This window comes from Taurulus bubalis (genome assembly GCF_910589615.1).
Source record: "Taurulus bubalis genome assembly, chromosome: 19".
NCBI classification, from domain to species: Eukaryota; Metazoa; Chordata; class Actinopteri; order Perciformes; family Cottidae; genus Taurulus; species Taurulus bubalis.
Window position 1 is genome coordinate 21,908,854 of NC_136607.1, and position 16,972 is coordinate 21,925,825.

A 16,972-nucleotide genomic window follows, 5' to 3' on the forward strand; every position below is an offset into this window, starting at 1 on the left:
AAGACGCTGAGGCGGGAGGTGTTCGGACAGCAGGGAGCGGTGGACGGCCTGCTGGCCCACCTGAAGGACTACCTGTCCACCTACGTCCACAGCAAGCCCCTGGTGGTGTCGCTGCACGGGCCCAGGGGCGTGGGCAAGAGCCACCTGGGGCGCCTGCTGGCGGGGCACTTCCGCTCCGTGGTGGGCGAGTCGCTGGTGCTGCAGTACTACGTCCTGCACCACTGCCCCCTGGAGGCCGACGCCCCGCGCTGCGCCCGCGACCTCGCCGCGCTCGTCTCGGAGACGGTGGAGCGGGCCGAGGAGGAGGAGAAGATCCCGCTCTTCGTCTTCGACGAGGCCGAGCACATGCACGGGGAGATCCTGGACGCGCTGCTGCGGCTCGTGGCCGCCGAGCGGTCCAACGAGCACCTGAACGCCGTGTACCTGTTGCTGAGCAACCTGGGCCACGCCCACGTCACCAAGCACACGCTGCACAACTCCTCCAGCGTTTCCGCGGCGGGCGACCTGGTCAAAGAGCTGACGCCGATATTGCGCGACTCCCTGGAGAAGCTCCACCCGCTGTGGACGGAGGCGGACGTCTTGCCTCTCGGCCTTTTGGAGAAGAGCCACGTGATGGAGTGCTTCCTGGAGGAAATGACTCGAGAGGGCTTCTACCCGGATCGTACCAACATAGAGCGCCTCGCGGGGGAGCTCGAATATTACCCCGAGGTCGGAGGGCACGAATACTCCAAGACGGGCTGCAAGCAAGTGGTGGCCAAGGTCAACCTGCTGTGAAAACCCTCCGCAGGAAACGTCTTGGAAATGTTTCGGCATCTTTAAAGCTTGAAGAAATGACGCACGGGAAGTTGAGTTGAGGTTAATCGAGAGTTATGAAACTCGAGCGACGCAACTCGGGGGCCAAAGCTTTCAAGAGCGAAGGAAGCTGCAGACTCTGTGGCGTGAGTCCTCAACTATTGGATGGATTGGCATGAACGTGTCGTGCAGACGTTCATGTTCCCCAGAGGATGAATCTCAATGTCTGTGGTGATCAGACGACTTTCAATTTAGCGCCACCGTGAGGTTGACATTTGTGGTTTTGAGTGAAATATCTCGGCTGCGAAAAGATGGATTGCTATGAAATATCAAGGTCCTCAGAGGATGAATCCTTTTTGATTTCATCAATTCCTTGACCTTTTATTTAGTCCTAACAGGTAAACATATTTAGTTTTTGAGTGAATCATCTCAGCAACTATTGGATGGATTGGCATGAGCGTTTGTACGGACGTTCATGTTCCCCAGAGGATAAATCCTCATGACTTTGGTGGTCATCTGACTTTTAATCTAGCGCCACCGTGAGGTTGACATTTGTGGTTTTGAGTGAAATATCTCCTCAACAATTGAATGGATTGCCATGTCATTTTGTACACATAGTCAAGGTCCTCAGAGGATGAATCCTTATGATCTTTATTTATCTTGTGAACTTTCATTTAGTCTAACAAGCAAGTTAACATATATTTGTTTTTCAGTGAATAATCTCAGCAACTTTTGTATGGATTGCTATTCAATTTGGTACAAATATTCAAGGTCCTCAGATGATGAATCCTTATGATTTTTTGTCAATGCCACAACCTTTTATTTAGTCCAACAAGCAAGTTAACATATTTCACTTTTTCAGTGAATAATCTCAGCAACTATTGGATGGGTATTAAAGTTTTTTACAGATATTCATGTTCCCCTCAGGATGAACTGTAATATCTTTGTAGATCCCTTCATTTTTCATCTAGCGCCATCATCAGGTCAAAAGTTGAATGTGCCAAACCTGCCAAACATTCGCATGTCATCGTTGCCATTTTGAGCATGTTAGCATGTTAGCATGCTGACGTTAGCTAAGTACTGTACAGACGTACGGGCGTGGCTGTCGACTCTTAGTCGGGTTTAATGGTATTTTCCAATTTTGTGGCAGAAATCTCAGAGATGGATATTTAAAATATGTATAACCCTTTTCTATTCATCATTTATTCGGCAGCTTAACCAGAAACGGTAGGAAATGTGTAAAACCATTATTCATGTAATAAGGTTCAGATATTAATAATGCATTACTTTCACACATTTCAGGACAATTGGAAGTTGTTGTTTTGTCAAATGTGATGCAACATGAACCGTATTAATGCATTCTGAGATATTGCTAAAGAATCTGCAATGTGGATTTACTTCAACGGTAACAGTACGTTTATTTATTAAATACTTCTGCATAGATATACTACACGTTTTATTACATTATATTTGATTGACCTGATGCGATTGAATGTTTATGTCCTGTATTCAGGTATCTTACAGTCGTAGTAAAGTAATATAAACACCATTTAAACACGGATGTTAGATTTTTCCTTGCAAAAGAACAACGTGGACCTTTTTTTGTTTGACGAAACAAAAAAGGGAATCTTAAAGAAAGTTTGACATTTTGGGAGATATGCTTATTTTCATTTATTTTTCTGTATGTTAAATATCAAGCTAACGCCAGTAGCCAGTTAGCTTAGATTCAGATTCAACAAACATGAGAAAGTGAGTTTTGTGACTTTGGACAGAGACAGGCTAGCTGTTTACCCCTACTTCCAGCCTTTGTGCTAAGCTAAGCTAACCAGCTAGCTACAAGTTGTAGCTTTATATTTAGCGTACAGACACGAGTGGTATTGATTTTCTCTTCACTCTCTTGCGAATACGTTTATTTTCCAAACTATTACTCTAACTCAGGCTCTGGTTATCAACTTTATTTTCATCGACAAAGATCCAGAAAAAGCTGGTAAGTGGAGATAAACCTTGTAGCAGAAAGGAAGAATTAAAATCACCAACTCGCCCTGACAGAGAAAAGAGGGTGGAGCCAAAGAGGCAGTAAAGGAACACACCTGTGAGCTGAAAAACAATCAACTAACCAAACAGCTTGGAGATCAGAGAGAGGACTGAGAGTCAAAGGAGAGGATCAGTTTCTGGACTCTTTAGGCTTGAAGGCAGTGCAGCAGAGCAGCAACGAGAAGAAGAGAACCGACGGAGCGGATTAATGACCAACAGAGGAGAGAGGACCCACAGGAAAGGACCCACAGGAAAGGACCCACAGACAAGGACCCACAGACAAGGACCCACAGACAAGGACCAACAGAGGAGAGAGGACCCACAGGAAAGGACCCACAGGAAAGGACCCACAGGAAAGGACCAACAGAGGAGAGAGGACCCACAGGAAAGGACCAACAGAGGAGAGAGGACCCACAGGAAAGGACCCACAGGAAAGGACCCACAGAAAAGGACCCACAGGAAAGGACCCACAGAAAAGGACCCACAGGAAAGGACCCACAGGAAAGGACCCACAGGAAAGGACCCACAGACAAGGACCCACAGGAAAGGACCCACAGGAAAGGACCCACAGACAAGGACCCACAGACAAGGACCAACAGAGGAGAGAGGACCCACAGGAAAGGACCCACAGGAAAGGACCCACAGAAAAGGACCCACAGGAAAGGACCCACAGGAAAGGACCCACAGGAAAGGACCCACAGACAAGGACCCACAGACAAGGACCAACAGAGGAGAGAGGACCCACAGGAAAGGACCCACAGGAAAGGACCCACAGAGGAGAGAGGACCAACAGAGGAGAGAGGACCCACAGGAAAGGACCCACAGGAAAGGACCCACAGAGGAGAGAGGACCCACAGGAAAGGACCAACAGAGGAGAGAGGACCCACAGGAAAGGACCCACAGGAAAGGACCCACAGGAAAGGACCAACAGAGGAGAGAGGACCCACAGGAAAGGACCAACAGAGGAGAGAGGACCCACAGGAAAGGACCCACAGGAAAGGACCCACAGACAAGGACCCGACCCTGATGGAGGTCACTGGAGCTCCTGTCCTGCTTTGGACCACCAAGATAAGAGAAGTCCCTTCACCTCCGCTTGTCCTCTCTGACACACACACACACACACACACACACACACACACACACACACACACACACACACACACACACACACACACACACACACACACACACACCTCTGACCTCCACACCCTTAACTAGTTTTCTCTGGAGTCTACATTTACTGTAATTAACAGACGTTTGAGTTCAATATCAGGTCTGTGTTTATCTTGTGTTCATGGACATGACGCCTAGACGTCATTGGTTTTGACCCGTTATATTTTAGACTAGTTATATTTAAGACTGGACCACAGTAAAGCGTGAATGAATGCGTTTGCTTTGTGTATTTTGTGGGTAGCTTCCAGTACATGTGACGGGTTAAAGGTGAACCAGTAACTTCTCCTCCTTTAACGGTTTGAAGGGAAAGCTACGCTACGAACTACACGTCAAAGTTGAGAGCAAATTTAAAATGTAATTCTAAATCAGCACTTGAAAGCTACGCTAATGTAAAGATGATTATTAGCTCCGAGTCAACAGCTTGTAAAATAATGTTTTGAGGGACCCGCAGACCTGGGAGAACAAGAGTTAATTTCCCACCATTGTTGAGTCCAAAAGTCTTTTTTATCCTTTTATCTCACAAAATATCCCCTTCAATCCATATTTGTTGGCGTTTAGTCTTTCTGAATCTTTAATTAAAAAGACTAACTCATTCAGTCTAATGACTCATTTATATATTTATTCAAATTGAGGATTTTGTGAACCTTTAAAAGTCGGGTTACAAGCCGCTACCTTCGGTCCGTGTCCCCGTTAGCTCGCCGCTGTAGCCAGCTAGCGCTCTGCTAGTTAACTTCCGCTAACCTCCGCCCTAGCAAGCTCCCCGACAACCACAGAAGGTAGCGGGACCAGCCCTGGCTCGACTCCCGATTCGGGCAGCAGCAGCGCTAGCTTGCTACAGCGGGGAGCTAGCAGCAGCGCTAGCAGCAGCAGTGCTAGCAGCGCTAGCTTGCTACAGCAGGGAGCTAGCAGCAGCGCTAGCAGCAGCGCTAGCAGCAGCAGCAGCAGCGGGGACACTGACCGGAGGTAGGAGCGGCTTGTAACCCGACGGTATTTTTCTTTTGGGAGATGAAGTAAAAAATGGCGCCGTTCCAAAAAACCTCAATAGAAGCTTAAAATGTACATTTTGATATCATATCATATTCAGATAAGAATAAAAGACGACAACTTGTATGAGACAGGATTCTTTATTATTATTTGAATTCTCTTAATTGACATTGGGAAAAAATGAGGTACTGTGTCGTTTAAGTGACAAAGAAAAATGAGCCTTATGATCACGATAAGATGAAGAAAATAAACAAACATTTTGATTTTACTCCCAAAACAATTCAAGAAACAGGATAGTCAAACAACGCCCCTCTTACGCAATCCTAGGAAAGCCTTTTGATCGAGGTCACTGAACTGTATTTCACGTACAGGTCTGAGGAGGTGGTGGTGGTTGTTGTTTTTACGAGGAAACACAAAGATAGATGCAAACAAAACCGTAGAAATGCAAACTAACTACACGAGAAGATTCCACGACGTTGGTTTCACCTACCGGACGCCTCCCAGCGCTCGTGTGACGACGTTTCTACTTTATATATGTATCCTTCATGTTCGTGAAACATTTAAATGGATTAAATAACGACGGCCCCAAGAAAAGTGCTCCAAACAAAAACACTGCACCATTTATTTAATTTATTTTAACCACGCTAACAAGCCTCCAGCTCCACGCCTCCTCTGGCTGCTGGAAGGCGACACGACGACAGAAGCTACACGGCCGACGGAAAACAACTTCTTCAGAAGACCTGGGGAATAAATAGCGTCACTTCCGTGAACGGGAACGATGCACTCGTCTCTCAAGGCGCCGAGGCTTCAGGAGACGCTCAGGAGGCGACGGGAGGAAGGGGAGGAGTCCGGAGAGAGGCTGTTGGTGAGGTGGACTGTGTGTGTGATGAGGGGGCGGGGCTTGGTTCTCCTCTTGGTTCTTCCTTTACGCCTCCAGCTCGAAGCCCATCCCGACTTTGTGGCCGCCGGCGTTGAAGTTCTTCCCGTCGATCAGAGCGGAGAGCGTGACCTTCACACCTGCAGAGGCACAGCGACCTTTAATCACCTTTTTAATTCATAATAACCCTAAATAATAATAATTATAAATGAATAATGACCCTTAAATAAAAAACAACTCTAATGCAATTTAATATTTGTTTGACGCGAAATGGACGAAATTTGACCTGTAAATATTTACAAGATTCATGGATTTATTGTATTTCTCCCACAAGAATAGAACAATAATAGTAGTGATAGAATATATATATTATTTATTTATTATATAATATATATATATATATTTATATAAATTAAAAATATATATATATATTTATTCATATAAATCAAAAATAAATATATTTATTGCTTTTTTGTTAATGAAACTAAGTTAAATGCTTTATAACAGTTTAAAACATTTCTTTTAAATCTTTCTTTACCACATTACCTTTTACTTAAATAATATAAAATAACGTTCTTTATAAAGCTCTGCGCTCAGTAAAAATGTGTTGCTGTGTCAGCGGCTGGAGACACAGAATGTCTTTCGGGTTCTTCCTGTCTTTCCGGTCGGGTTTAGAGCTCAAACCGGTTTTCTTGCAAAACGGCTGAACCGGCATTCGTCAACGTTGAATCAAAATAAATAAAAAACTACACCAGCAACCTGCGCTGCCGCCGGTAAACCAACGTATGATGCATTCGTAAGGAGCTGCTGTCAACCAATCAGAGACGACGTAGTGAGTTAATTCATTTCTGAAGTCATTCATAGATCCGTCAACTGCCGTCAGTATGATCAGACTTTCCTCTTTCTGATGGTCATTGAACACATCGTGAGCGATGAACGCTTCAAACATTTTATTCTATGCGTGTCGTTTATAAATTGCGCCCCAAATAACCCGTTCACTTTAACCAGATTCTGTAAAAAACATTCAATTCTGAGCTCCTCAGAGAAACTATGACGTCATGATCGATTCACCGAGACCAACAGTCACGTGACAACAAATCAGAGAGCGGAGAGGACGTTAACATGTAAATATTGTAATATTTATAGCACGGAGAGCCTCACTTTTAATGTATAGATGCCATTGTTTCTCAAATATTTTGTAAAATATATGATCACGGAAATTCAACTTCTGTTTTTTGTCTTTATGATTTATGTCGTTCTCACGGCGTTATTCTGCACTAAAGACGTGTTCTGGTTCTCTCAGCTTTCATAGTGCAGAGAAAATCAAAGAGTAAGAAGTGAGGGTTGGGATGAGTCCTCGTAGTCGTGAGTTTCCTACCTGGCCGAAGGCTCTGAGTGTAGCCCACGCCGATCAGACTGGCATTGTTGACTTTGGCCTGCGGGTGAGAAGGGGGTGAGAAGCGAACATGGCAGGACATGGTAGGACATGCAGGACATGGTAGGACATGGCAGGACATGGTAGGACATGGTAGGACATGGTAGGACATGGTAGGACATGGCAGGACATGGTAGGACATGCAGGACATGGTAGGACATGGTGCGACAGACACTTTGCCGTGGCGGCGATCACTCACAGACACGGAGGCGTCTTTGTCCAGCTTGTATTTGGCGGCGATGCCGAAGCGAGTGTTGTTGCTGCCGGCGGTCCAGGCCAGAGTCACCGCCGTCTCCAGCTCCTCGTTCACCTTCTGGTAGATGGAGCCGCCGAACTCTGTGCCGTCATTGCTGAGGAAAGAGAACATTTATATAGACTTCTATACAACCAGAGGAGTCGCCCCCTGGTGCTCAGGAGAGAGAATGCAGCTTCAACACATGAAGCACAGACTTCTATACAACCCATCTTAAGCAGCACTCACACGTTGGTGTGCAGCTGGAAGTCCCCGGCCCGGTACCCGAGGGCGAAGTTGTTCTGGGCCAGCTTGGACTTGGCCGTGTCGAAGGCCATCTGGTAGGCGGCCAGCCAGCCCTCGTATCCCAGCACGGCGGCGGCGTGGATGATGGGACCCTCGAAGTCCACGTCGCAGCCCAGGTTCACGAAGTCGCGCTTGTAGGCCGTCTTCAGCTTTCCACTCTTCTTACTGGAAAAAGGATTTATAATAATAAAGGTTAGTTTACCTCCTGTGTGTGTGTGAAAGCCAGATATCCCTTCTTCTTAAAAACTGTTTATTTTGTATGAATCCCACAAAAATACTCACTATAGCACCAAATGTTCTCCTGTTTGTTGGATAAAACTACAGCTGCTTTAAGAAGTGCTTTTTTAATAATATGAAACTACATTTGTGAGGTGTTTTTAAATATCATATGAAAATGAATATAATCTTCTGTTGTAGGTTTGAAAACAGGTGAAAATAGCAGCACATTTTTGACAAAAGAAAATTACAAACTAGTAAGTTTTTCCTATTTTTTAAGGCCTGACCCACAATTACTGTATTTATTTAGAGACCTGCACATGAATCAACATTTCCACCTCAAGAAGTAATCTTCTAAATAACCGCCGCCTCACCCTGTGTTTGGTACAAAAGACGTATCCAAGGCCACCTTCAGTCCTTGAGTCAGCTGTAAAGTACACACACACACACACACACACACACACACACACACACACACACACACACACACACACACACACACACACACACACACACACACACACACACACACACACACACACACACACTCTTTAAACTCCATGACTTCTCCAGGTTCTGCAGGTTAGAACGAGACATGCTCCGGTGGTACCTGGTCCTCCACCGTGACCTCGGTGGCCAGCGTGTTGTCCGTGTTCCACTTCTGGGTGAAGCTCAGGCCGAGCTCCTTCATCTTGTACTTGGTCTCCAGGCTGCCGGCGGCTTTCCCCGTGTCCGTGTTGCTGGAGCCGGACGTGTTGAACTCCTGGAGGCCGAGGGGAGAGGAGGAGATGATGAGGAACGATGCAGATCATCAGCCACGTGTTGTGAATATTAACATCTGATCATTCCAACTGATAGTGTTGGTTTTATACTATTTGTATATTATAACTCGTAAAGAAAAGAAGAAAGAAATGATATTTACTCATCTCCAAAATTCACAATATGTTTTAATCTAAAGAAATGTTCTGCTTTGCTGGCGTTCAGCCTTCAAACTCATTTAATAATTAACCTCAATATGAGACTCTCCAGCTGGCTGCTATATTTTATGTAAATACAATAACAAATACTTTATCTTGAAGAAAAATAATTAGATTTTCGGCAGTTTTTATGGCGACGACGTCACAAAACATGAGACTTTTAATTCTATTGAGGTTTACGAATATATATAAATATAGACAGACATCTGTTATTATGAAATATACAAAGTATTATTCACAAAATGTAGAGACGTTAAAAACAGACCACGACAACATTTTAAAATCATTATTAAACAGAAATAAAACAGAACCCCCGAACATGAATGAATTCATGCGAGACGCCAGAAAAACACACGCAGGACACTGATGAATATATATATATATATATATATATATATATATATATATATATATATATATATATATATATAAACGTGATTTAAATGATGATACGTTATAAACTAAAGCACAGTCTGAATGAACACAATTAGTGTTATTACTGACTTTATAGAACAAACCTTTTGTTAACGTCATCTTTTACATGTCTATTTATCATGTCAGCGTTTCCGTGAATAAACATTCACATTTTTGTTCTTTATGTAAAACATTTTTGAATTCAAAATGAATTTAAAAGAATGTCAAATAGTTGCTTTTTGTTACATTTTGTTTTTTTAAGTTATAAAAATGGAACAGATGGAATTAAATGAGCTTCAGATATCGACTCTGTGACATCAGCATATGTTGCATCGTCCAAATAATCAATATAACATAATTCAGGGATGAGATTTAAACTTCTGCTTAACTGATGATGAAAATGTCGCCATGGCTTAAAAACTTGAAGACGCATGAAGTTAGATCTGATGGCGGAACGCAAATAAATTATTAAAAAAAAAACTAAAAACACACTGACATTCATGCTGTATGAACTATGACCACAAAGACGAATAAAACAACAACAACAACATCGGCGAGACAAGACGAGAAGACGACGAAGACGAGAAAGAAAGAAACAACAGGATGTTGTGATTAAAGTGAACAAACACGACACGTCTTACCATCTACATTAGAGAGAAGTCCGGAGAGAGAGAGCAGCGGATAGGACACACACACACACACACACACACACACACACACACACACACACACACACACACACACACACACACAGGTTTGTCGCGTATAGAGAACAAAGCGCCTCCAGCCTCTCAGGTGGGTTCAGGTTATTGTGGAGGAAAGCCAAGTGAAGGCAGGAAGCATGAGAACACGACAACAGAAGAAGAAGAAGAAGAAGAAGAAGAAGAAGAAGCAGAAGAAGAAGCAGAAGAAGAAGCAGAAGAAGAAGCAGAAGAAGAAGAAGAAGAAGAAGAGTCCTCACCACTCCACTCTGTGATTTGGTCTTCAGGTCCAGCTTCACCACTCCAAAGCCTGCCGGGTTCAGAACACAGGTGAGCGTTTGCAGGAGTTCAGAGCAACAAGATGGAAAAGGAACATTTTAGGAAACTTGTTTATCCCAAAATAATCGCTGGCGCCACGAGACGGCTAGCTTAGCTTAGCATAAAGCCTTGCACATAATATCCTGATCAAACACAAGAGTTCTAACATAACTACAGCGTTGGCGTGATTATTTTCATATTTTAACCCTGAGATTGAGCTCGTAGTGTAGTCTTTATGCTAAGCTAAGCTAACGTTCTTCTTCGAAGCGTCACATTTTACAGAATAAAAACACTCTTTTTCTATATACTTTTTGCATCATCGTGATAAAGAACCTGTGTTTGCATTAAATAATTTACCCGCTAACGAGCACACACTTCCAATAAAAGGGATGAATTAAACCAGGGGTGTCAAACGTACGGCCCGTGGGCCAGAACCGGCCCGCCAGGTGGTTCAGTCTGGCCCGCGGCATACATTATTGAAAAAAAATAAGAATAAACTTATTTTCTTTAAAATCTGCAGTTCCTATATTGTCCGCTAGTGGCGCTGTGTTTTAGTCAGTTCTATCGCTTTACCCGCTTTTTCTGTTGACCCTGGCACCCTCCTCACTGAAATGTCTTTGTCAAAAAAGAGAAAAGTGGACACAGTGTCGGATTTTTCAAGAAAAATGGACCTCTTCCTATATGTTTACGCAGGTGAATGGGAAACCCGTGTACATGCAGCAAGTTTCGGTGCTTAAGGAATACAATATTCGGCGCCACTATGAAACTCATGGTGAAAAATACAACAGCTTGCAAGGAGAACTGAGAAAACAAAAGGTAAATGAATTGTTGGCGGTCTGAGGAAACAGCAATCTGTTTTCACCCGGAGCCGAGAGGTCAGTGATGCTGCGGTGAAAGCCAGCTACGTAATTGCTAGCCAAATAGCATTAGCCTCAAAGCCATACTGTGAGGGGGAGTTCGTCAAAAACTGTATGCTGAAGGCTGCCGAAATTGTGCGTCCTGAGAAGCGACAAGCTTTTGCCAATATTAGCTTGACGAGAAATACCGTGGCAGACAGGATTTCGGAACTATCGGCAGATTTGGACAGCCAACTAAAACGCAAATTGGATTCATTTCTGGCATTTTCTGTTGCAATTGATGAGAGTACTGATATTATGGCCATATTCATTCGTGGAGTTGACGAAACTTTGACCGTCACAGAGGAGTTTCTCGAGTTGGTTCCTATGAGCGACACCACAACAGCTGAGGACATTTTCCGCTCCGTCGTTGGAGCGCTGGACGGAGTCGGGGCGGACTGGTCCCGCGCCGTAAGCCTGGCTGCTGATGGTGCGCCGTCAATGATCGGGAAAAAGGCAGGCGTTGTGACAAAGTTCAGAGAGAAAGTACAAGCCGCAAATGGAGGCTCACCATTCACAGTCAGAGCTTCTGATGTGCCCGTTGACATCCATCCATCCATCATCAGCCGCTTATCCAGGGTCGGGTCGCGGTGGCAGCAGGTCCAGCAGGCCGACCCAGGCTTCCCTCTCACCCGCAACACTTTCCAGCTCATTCTGGGACCCCGAGGCGTTCCAAGGCCAGCCGGGAGATATAATCCTCCAGCGTGTCCTCGGTCTTCCCCGGGGTCTCCTACCAGTTGGACGTGCCTGAAAACCTCTAATGGGAGGCGTCCAGGAGGCATCCTGACTAGATGCTGAACACCTCAGCTGACTCCTTTTCAACACGAAGGAGCAGCGACTCGACTCCAAGCTCCTCCTGATGTCCGAGCTCCTTACCCTATCTCTAAGGCTGAGCCCGGCCACCCTACGGAGGAAGCTCATTTCGGCCGCTTGTATTCGAGATCTCGTTCTTTCGGTCACGACCCAGAGTTCGTGACCATAGGTGAGGGTTGGAACATAGACCGACCAGTAAATGGAGAGCTTCGCCTTCCGGCTCAGCTCCCTCTTCACCAGGACGGACCGGTACAGCGCCTGTTTTACTGCTGCAGCCGCACCGATCCGTCTGTCGATCTCCCGCTCCCCCTTACCCTCACTCGTGAACTAGACCCCGAGATACTTGAACTCCTTCGCTTGGGGTAGGCAGTTTGTCCCCACCTGGAGGGAGCAATCCACCGGTTTCCGGCAGAGCACCATGGCCTCAGATTTGGAGGCGCTAACTCTCATCCCTGCCGCTTCACACTCGGCTGCAAAACGCCCCAGTGAATGCTGGAGGTCACAGTCCGAGGAGGCAAACAGGACCACATCATCCGCGAACAGCAGAGAGGCGATCCCGAGACTCCCGAACCGGATCCTCTCCGCCCCCTGGCTGCGCCTAGATATCCTGTCCATGAAGGTCAGGAACAGGACCGGTGATAAAGGGCAGCCCTGGCGGAGGCCAACACCCACCGGGAACGTGTCTGACTTACTACCGAGGATACGAACACAGCTCCTACTGCAGGCGTACAGAGACCGGATGGCCCGTGCCAACGGGTCCGGCACCCCATACTCCCGCAGCACCCCCCACAAAACCCCCCGAGGGACCCGGTCGAAAGCCTTCTCCAAGTCCACAAAGCACATGTAGACTGGTTGGGCAAACTCCCAGGACCCCTCCAGTAGTCTTTAAGGGTAAAGAGCTGGTCCACTGTTCCACGACCGGGACGGAATCCGCACTGCTCGTCTTGAATCTGAGGTTCGACAAGCGGTCGGAGCCTCCCTTCCAGCACCCTGGCATAAGCTTTTCCCGGGAGGCTGAGCAGTGTGATGCCACGATAGTTTGAGCACACTCTCCGGTCCCCCTTCTTGAAGATGGGAACCACCACCCCGGTCTGCCAGTCCATGGGCACTGTTCCCGACCCCCATGCGACACTGAAAAGGCGTGTCAACCAAGACAGCCCAACAATGTCCAGTGCTTTCAGCATCTCAGGGCGGATCTCATCCACCCCTGGCGCCTTGCCACCAAGGAGCTTTTTGACTACCTTAGCGACCTCTGCCAGGGATATGGGAGAAACAAAGTCTTCCGGCGCTGCCCCCTCTCCGGGGGACATGTTGGCCGGGTTTAGGAGTTCCTCAAAGTGCTCTTTCCACCGCCCGACGATGTCCCCAGTCCGGGTCAGCAGTTCCCCCCCCCTGCTGAGAACAGCCTGGGGTAGACCCTGCTTTCCCTTCCTGAGCCGTCGGATGGTTTGCCAGAACTTCCTTGAGGCCAAACGAAAGTCCTTCTCCATGGCCTCCCCGAACTCCTCCCATGCCCGAGTTTTAGCATCCGCGACCATCGCAGCTGCAGCCCTTCTGGCCTGCCGGTACCCGTCAGCTGCTTCAGGAGACCCCTGGGCCAGCCAGGCCCGAAAGGCCTCCTTCTGCCCGTTGACATGCAACTTGAAATCATTGATCTGCAGTGTGATGTAGAATTGAAGGACACATTTGCTTCTGTGGGCTTGGACACATTTTACAAGTATCTACAACCAGGCTATCCTAAATTGACAGCACTGGCTGCAAAAATGTTGTCCATGTTTGGGACTACCTACCTTTGTGAGCAGGTTTTCTCAGTAATGAACATTAATAAAACGAAGCTGCACTCAAAGCGCACACATAAGCACTTAAATGAGATTCTGAAAGTGGCTGCTACTCAGGACATGATGCCTGATATTAATGCACTTGTGCAGGCTAAAAGATGCCAAGTTTCAGGGGCAAATACTGAGCAAGACTAAATCTTATGGAATGCTCCTGTCAACATTGCACTATAAAAATGTTTCAATAAAAACAGCTGTGAATATTTGCTGTTGTAATTGCTGTGAAAGTCAGCAACAGATTTACAACAGAAGAGTTTTGTTGAGTAAAAAAATATTTCTTATGCATGCCATATATGTTATGTATGTTGTATGTTTTTTACATGTTATGCATTAACAAGGAAGGGGACAAATTTACTTTATCAAATGTCTGTTTAAAACAGCTGCCACATTTCAAATGTGTGGAGTCAGTTCGTGTGTTCAGAATTGCTTCCCAGATGTGGAAAATGTATTTTAAATCATTTATAAATTTTGATGTGTTTTAACATGCAGGACAGTGTTTTAGCTTCCACAAAACTGTCAATAAATGTTTAGCAACATTGTACAATCACTGGGATCAGTTTTTGTGCGTAATGCACTTAAATAAATGTTAAAATGGCTGAAAGTGTTGTTGAAATTGCACATACTTTTCTTAAAAACTCTTAGGTTGTTCATAATATATTTAGTAAAAGGACAATTCATTGCATATAAAGATTTTTATAATTTACTTCTTCTTTGCACTAATACAAAGAAAAAAGTGAACTTATTGTTAGTTCTATGTAATTTTGGAATGAGTTTACTGGTCTGGCCCCCTTGACATCCGATTAAGTTGTATGCGGCCCCCAGACCAGAATGAGTTTGACACCCCTGAATTAAACCCTTCATACCGACTCTAAAGCTAAACCCTGTATTCAGCCGTTGGTGTTCTGCCCACTGGCACTAAGGTTCATCAGTCTGTTAGCATCCGTGCTTCAAGCGGTGCTTTATTATTTATGCATTATTGATGAACCGTCGCTCAACACAACTCACCGTAGCCTTTGCTGAAGATGTCCTTGGCGGCTTTGCCGAGGTCCGAGTAAGAAGGCGGGACGGCCATCGTGCTGCAGGAGACGGACAGGAAAGATCAACCAATCAGGACGCTGCTCTGCACCGTGTGATCGAGGACTGAAGTACCGGTCGAAGAACTCCAGAGGATGTGAGCTAATTGCCATTAATGGAAGTAAATGAAATAAATGAAGTGCTTCACTAGCACTACCCTGACCCTCATGTCAGAGACTTCCAGCTGTTTATTCTGTATTAAAATGGCACCACTTTATATGTGATACCTGCACTGTGTAGTATATTACATGTACTGTATACATCTCATGTATTAATACCCCTTACTGGCCATTCCACATTACAATATATTTTATTCTGCATAATGCTATTTACATAACATCATTTATATAGCAACATAATTTCTCCTACTTTTTTTTTATATCATTGACAAAATCTCTCTCAATATTCATCAATATTACTTTTCTACTTTCCATTAGCTTCTTGTACACGTTATTTGTTATCTGTATTTAATCTTTGTTGTTTTTTACCTTCCTCTTATTGCAATTGTAATATTTTTTGCAATAGTATTGTTTCTTTTACACTTAATAGGGTTCTGTTCTTCATTCATGTCTATTATATATGTTTTATATATATGTTCTTCTGTTGTAATCTTCAATAAAACTCTGGCACATTTCCTTCAGGATTATTAATATCTCATCTTATTTTGCACATCTGGTTCGATGCTGAACTGCATTCGAGTTTTCCTCAGTGTGTGAACTCTGTGCAAGAAAGATGAATCTAATCTGCTCATCATCATCATCATCATCATCATCATCATCAGGTCACATGTGAGTCGTCCACCTCACTGAGGGCAGTGAACGGTTTACAAAGATGAAAAGTCAAACACATAGAATATATATATAGTATATAATCAGATTGCAGCAGCGGGAACAAGCTGTTATTTTAGAATGGGTTTCAGCAAAAAGCCATAAAAAGTAATGCATTCCCCCACAAACAAATATACATTCAGCCCTGAATAGGAGTACAAATATACACGGAAATACTTGAAATAGCAAAGAGAGCAGATGCTCCAGAACAAAAGAACCTCAAGGTTGTAAAAGAAGAAGAAGAAGAAGAAGAAGAAGGCCCTCATCCTGCTGCTGGTGGAGATGTGTGATCAGCTGCTTTTAGATATATATATATATATATATATATATATATATATATATTTTTTTTTTAAATACTCCCTCACGTGAACAAAGCTGCACTTTCCTGCATGAACTCCAGGATTTGGTGCTGCACCACTTATTCTGGGGACAAAGGAAAGCAGATGGGTGAAAAGAGGTGTGTGCTGCTAGCTAGCTAAAGCTGCAGCACCAAGCTAACGAGCAATAAAAAAGGACACAGATGGACACTAGCTAACTTGTGATAGCTAGTTAGGCTAGTTAGCTACTGCTCGTTGCATACACACCTCCACTAGCAGCACACAGAGCTAACACCGTGGCTACATGCATCACACTCTGCACTATTAAACGGGGAAACTTCCTCAAACCGGGATTAAACTGTGCATTTGAAGCTAACACGTCCCATTACATAACAGAGCTGCCGTTAGCTTAAGCGCCCATGATGCTAAACTAACCTTGGGGGAATTTGTCACATACATCGTCACGCGCGTATTATAAAGCTACGTATTTAATAGTATTGTAATAGTTCCGCCTCCCTACCGGTGCTAAGGTATCTGGAAGGGAGTCTGTGGAGTCTGGACTGTCACCGGCGAGATGCTGCTGACAGCTAGCTTAGTGTAGGAGCGTCTATAGGGCACAATGAAGGAGACATGTGGCGCATGCGCAGTAGCAGTGAGAAAGACGAGCAAAGAGTCGATAAGAACAGCAAGATGGTGATCCCACAGATCCGCGAAAACACCCTCAAACGAGCGGTTGCGGTCCGGGGCCCAG

At 45.0% G+C, this 16,972-nt stretch overlaps 2 protein-coding genes across 2 annotated transcripts in view; one reads left to right on the plus strand and one right to left on the minus strand.

Moving 5' to 3' along the window:
* Positions 1 to 2,237, plus strand: part of tor4aa (torsin family 4, member Aa) — a gene marked incomplete at its 5' end in the record, with an annotated part of 10,117 nt that extends 7,880 nt beyond the window's left edge. Inside the window, one exon of the mRNA XM_079235286.1 lies at positions 4 to 2,237. Within this exon, the coding sequence (XP_079091412.1) occupies positions 4 to 774 (771 nt within the window). The 3' untranslated portion in view covers positions 775 to 2,237. The remainder of the gene's footprint in view (positions 1 to 3) is intronic.
* A 2,873-nt stretch (positions 2,238 to 5,110) lies between these two features.
* On the minus strand, positions 5,111 to 16,830 carry LOC306751981 (non-selective voltage-gated ion channel VDAC2). The gene is made up of 9 exons (XM_079235669.1): positions 16,742 to 16,830; positions 15,009 to 15,079; positions 10,402 to 10,451; positions 8,660 to 8,812; positions 8,424 to 8,476; positions 7,777 to 7,998; positions 7,495 to 7,645; positions 7,239 to 7,296; positions 5,111 to 6,000 (listed from the first exon to the last, which is right to left on the minus strand). The coding sequence occupies exons 2-9, from the start codon at positions 15,073 to 15,075 to the stop codon at positions 5,909 to 5,911; spliced, it is 846 nt and encodes a 281-aa protein (XP_079091795.1). The 5' UTR covers positions 15,076 to 15,079; positions 16,742 to 16,830; the 3' UTR covers positions 5,111 to 5,908.
* Between the last annotated feature and the right edge of the window lie 142 nt (positions 16,831 to 16,972).

Coding starts and splice junctions, on each gene's coding strand:
- LOC306751981 (XM_079235669.1), bottom strand. CDS start 15,075: ATGGCCGTCCCGCCTTCTTACTCGGACCTCGGCAAAGCCGCCAAGGAC. Junction 7,297..7,494: donor ACAAAGACGCCTCCGTGTCT/GTGAGTGATCGC, acceptor TCTCACCCGCAG/GCCAAAGTCAACAATGCCAG. Junction 6,001..7,238: donor CACTCAGAGCCTTCGGCCAG/GTAGGAAACTCA, acceptor GTGCCTCTGCAG/GTGTGAAGGTCACGCTCTCC.